The sequence below is a fragment of the Vanessa cardui genome, chromosome 3 (genome assembly GCF_905220365.1).
Source record: "Vanessa cardui chromosome 3, ilVanCard2.1, whole genome shotgun sequence".
NCBI lineage: Eukaryota > Metazoa > Arthropoda > Insecta > Lepidoptera > Nymphalidae > Vanessa > Vanessa cardui.
The window spans coordinates 1612412-1616950 of NC_061125.1; the positions used below are offsets into that span (position 1 = coordinate 1612412).

The 4539-nt window shown below is 33.8% G+C and overlaps 1 protein-coding gene across 1 annotated transcript; it reads left to right on the plus strand.

Moving 5' to 3' along the window:
• Positions 1–995: 995 nt before the first annotated feature.
• LOC124543855 (histone-lysine N-methyltransferase SETMAR-like) lies at positions 996–2048 on the plus strand. The gene has a single exon (XM_047122175.1). It carries the CDS (start codon positions 996–998, stop codon positions 2046–2048), a length of 1053 nt encoding a protein of 350 aa, XP_046978131.1.
• The last annotated feature ends 2491 nt before the right edge of the window (positions 2049–4539 follow it).

Consider the following 4539-nt stretch of genomic DNA (forward strand, 5'->3'; position numbering starts at 1 on the left):
ATCACATTCGCAATAGAGAGACAATGCCACGGACAAACTCACACGAAGTTCATAAAATTAACATTTTAATTATACAGAACTTTAGTTTTCCGGGTTTTGTAACTGTCAGGATATTTGGAACATCACTTATCTTATACATTAAAGTTATAATATAGTATCAGCTTCATCTATAAATATTTAAGCGTTGACTAGATAAATAATGCTGTCTTCTTTTATCGAATAACAAATGAATAATGACGGAAAGAGACAAATCAGTGTTTAATTAAATCGCTACACAATAACGATTGCAAATATTATTAACTGCCCAAGAGTTCAGCATCTACACAGGACGGCTTTACGTGTTTTTCGAGACACAAAACCGATTTTTAGACACGAAAGAAGACATAGAAATGAGGATATTCCGAAACATATAATAAACTTATACTGAAGTGGGCCAAAGACTTCGGATGTCAGAATTTGTGTCTTGGTAGTAGGTATAAAAATAGCAGTGTACAGAACACTTACAACTATGATTGCGGTCTCAAATCCGAACAGCATCACAGACTTTTATTTGCTATATTTATGTTTATAATTAATTCACGCTCCCAAATTAGGCCAGATGGAAAACTATGTTTTTAATAGTGAAATAAATTACAATAAACCTTTATTGTAATTTATTTCACTATTAAACCGCTCTGCAAGAGGTAACGAGGTAAGCAGTGTGACATCAAAAAGCTGTTAGTTGTGCACTATAAATTAGTTGTCTATGGCACTTTCTTTATGTTTGTTAAATTTAAATTAAATCATTATATCAAACTCAAAAGTGACGTAATAACTACGTAGTAAGGTCTAAAAGTTTCCGGCCTACCCGCTTTGGATTCATCAATGATATTAAACTAGCTTGACATTGAAAAATTACACTTTTGTGTTCTACCCACAATTTAAAATATTCTTCTATTTCATTTATTGTCAAAGTTATAACCCTTTGAAATCAGAAAGTCAGCAAAAAATTCGAAATGGATAAGATTGAGTATCGAGCCGTGATCAAATTTTTGACAAAAGAGGGGAGGACGCCGTCTGAAATCAAACAACGTTTGGATGCTGTATATGGACAATCCTCTCCTTCATATTCCACCGTAAAAGAATGGGCGAAACAATTTCGTTTAGGAAGACAATCAATTGAAGATGAACCCCGCCCAGGACGTCCGTCTGAGGCCATTACGGACGAAAACATTCAGTTTGTCGAAGAGAAAGTACTGGAGGACAGGCGGCTAAAGACAAAAGAATTAGCAGCTATGACGGGTCTTTCGAAAACAACTGCGCTCAGAATCCTCCATGAGCATTTGGGCATGAATAAGGTCAGTGCAAGATGGGTCCCAAAACTTCTTTCTGCTATTCAGAAGCAAGAACGTGTGAAGTGCTGTACTCAATTTTTATCTCTTTGTGAAGGCCGACAAAAAGAAGTTTTGGATTCAATTGTAACAGGAGACGAAACTATGGTTCTTTACTATGATCCTTTGTCTAAAAGAGAATCGATGGAGTGGTGTCGTCCAAGCTCACCACGGCCCAAGAAAGCCAAGGTGTCTCAGTCACAAAAAAAGATCATGGCCACAATATTTTGGGATTCCCAGGGAATATTACTAGCGGATTTTAAAGAGCGTAACACAACTATAACAGGCGAGTACTACGCTTCCTTACTACATCAATTGCGAGATGCTATTAAAGAAAAGCGTCGAGGAAAATTGTCTCGAGGAGTGTTGCTGCTTCATGACAATGCGCCGGTCCACACAGCGGGTGTTTCCAAGACTGCTATCAAAGAATGCGGGTTCACTGAGCTCGACCATCCACCATATAGCCCTGACTTGGCCCCAAGCGATTATTATTTATTTTCAAAACTGAAATCTGACTTGCGTGGAAAAAGGTTTAACACGGATGAAGAGGTGAAGTCCGCGGTTTTGGCACATTTTGAAGATAAAACTGCAGACTATTTTTTTAAAGGAATTGAAATGTTAGTAAAGCGATGCGAAAAGTGTATTCAAATAAAAGGGGACTATATTGAAAAATTATAAACGTTGTTTGAGATTTATCCTTCATTTTATAGTTCTGGCCGGAAACTTTTGGACCTTACTACGTACATAACAAATGATCAATGTAATAGAAACGGAATGTATTAATTAGTATGACAATCACTCAAACGGAAATTAATTTCGAGTATAAAAATTGAACACCGTAATTAAATTCTAGACAACGCACATATTAAAAACTTAGCATTATAATTCTGTGAGGAATTTCACCGACCTTTTAAAAAACGTTTAATATTTGCCATCACATGATCGACGATAGCAAAATAAACATATTATTGCGATTAATTTATTGTTGAATTAATTGCAACGCTTAATTACACCACTATTTACTACAACGATAAAAAAACACTTACAAAGAACCACTCAATTTAATGTTCTCGTCTGAAATAGATTAAAAAAAAAACTCATGTATACCAGATCGGATACTTGGACTAGATTTTCTGATGTATAACCGTAACTGGAATAAATATTTAATTTGTCACAGTATTTAATCGTTGTTACAATATCTATTTTTATACGTTTTTTTTCGTTTTTAATTACATGTACTTTGATTCACTAAGCATGACTAAGTAACTAATTTTAATTTCGAAAACATTATGTTAAAAATCAATCTTGGAATAAAATTATTTATTTGTTTCACATACTTTAATATAAATATTGATCTTAGACGCAAATATTTCCTTCAATGCTGTAGGTCATGACGCGATAGGGAATTTTTTATTAAAAAAAAAAAAATCGGGCGGAGCCAATTGTCCCCCAAAACATTAGATGATGTTCAAATAATCGTAAAACATTCGTGAGGATAAGTTCACATACCTATTACTGTGCAAAGCTAGTAATGTTACTCATAATATATAACGTTGAAATGACAAGTTTTAGGCCGGCTGGACATTCAATCGCACGAAGGACATTTAGAAAAATGTAGACTAAAAAATTTATAACAGGTTACGCTGTCAAGTAAATCCTGATATATTAATTACAGTCGAAAAACAAAACTTATTTATCTAAGTTTAAAAAGTAATGTTTTTTTTTTCAATCATATTATAAATATATAGAATTTTATAATGTTCACAGGTGATCTGGCAATTGGTCCTCCTGGTCTCCATAGAGGCTGTAAGAAGCATTAACCATTTTTTACAGCGTCAATGCATCACCAGTCTTGGGAGCGAAGATGTTATGTCCCTTGTGCCTGTAGTAACACAGGCGAAATCTGCCTTCAAACCAGAATACACCAATCAGCCACGCTGAGGAGCAATACTTAGCTATTGGTAGAACATATAAGGAGTAACTGGTACCCACTCAGACAGGCAAACACGAAACATTCAAGTATTTTGGCCATTTTTTTTTATATGAAACTCCATACCGCCTTTACTGCCCTACATCACATTCCAGTAATGCAATATTAATTTAAATGAATTAAATTAGCAAAATTATTAATTAAAAGCATCAAATAGACAAATGCGTACATATGCGTTTGCTACACTCGTATCTGTTAATTAGCTGTACGATAATCTTATTTAACTGGCAGGTGAACTGTCCAGTTAATTGTTTGGTTAATTAAACTGTTAATTGATGAGATTAGTTTCTTCAGTCTAGATTAGAACTAGATGTGATGTTTTTATATAGCACATTACAACTAATTATATAAAAGTATTCCAAGTAATTAAAATTCAGCGAATTGTTACAGGTGTTTAAGCATGTAATTATTTTCTTAAGAAGCATTTCTCCAAGTATGCTTGAGTGTGTTAACAATAATTCTAGGTACTTGTAAAATATAACATACTAGCTGTCGCTCACGGCCCTGCTTGGACTGGTAATTAGGTGTTAGGTATAAATAAGTTGAATATCCTTCGGGTTATCCTTGGGGTAACATTCGCATTTGTAATAATATATTATCATAGATTATATTTGCTTCTGCCTCAGCACATAATTAAGCAAGAAAAATTGATGTTACTTTTTTAATATACGAGTATGTTAGCTAGGCGGACTGGCGAGCCACCTGATCATCTGACGATAAGTGGTTACCATGTTTTTATATTCAATGAATCACAAATTTAGGAACTAAGAAGTTTTGTTGATCACAATGATACTAAGTGGTATTGCTTAGCGGTAGAATAACTGACGAGTGGGTGGTACCCAGAAAGGATTCGACTTAGCACGACCACCATCTAAAAAATAATAGGTTTGTTACAGCTAAACTTATATCTAAATTACTTATATTATCATAAAATATTATGAATATTTTTTAAATAAATCTGTTGTGTTTGAATTTTAATATTTTCGGTATTTTGTCATGAAAAAAGGAACAAGCACTTGAATATTCAAAACTATGCAATACGTAGTTTGACCCTATCAGATAAAAAATTAATCAAAGACTTGCAAGAAAACATCTATCCAAATAAAGCTATACACACATAACCGGTTCGAAAAAGCTAGTAATGTTGTTTGTAAATAATGTAAATAAACCCCTCATATG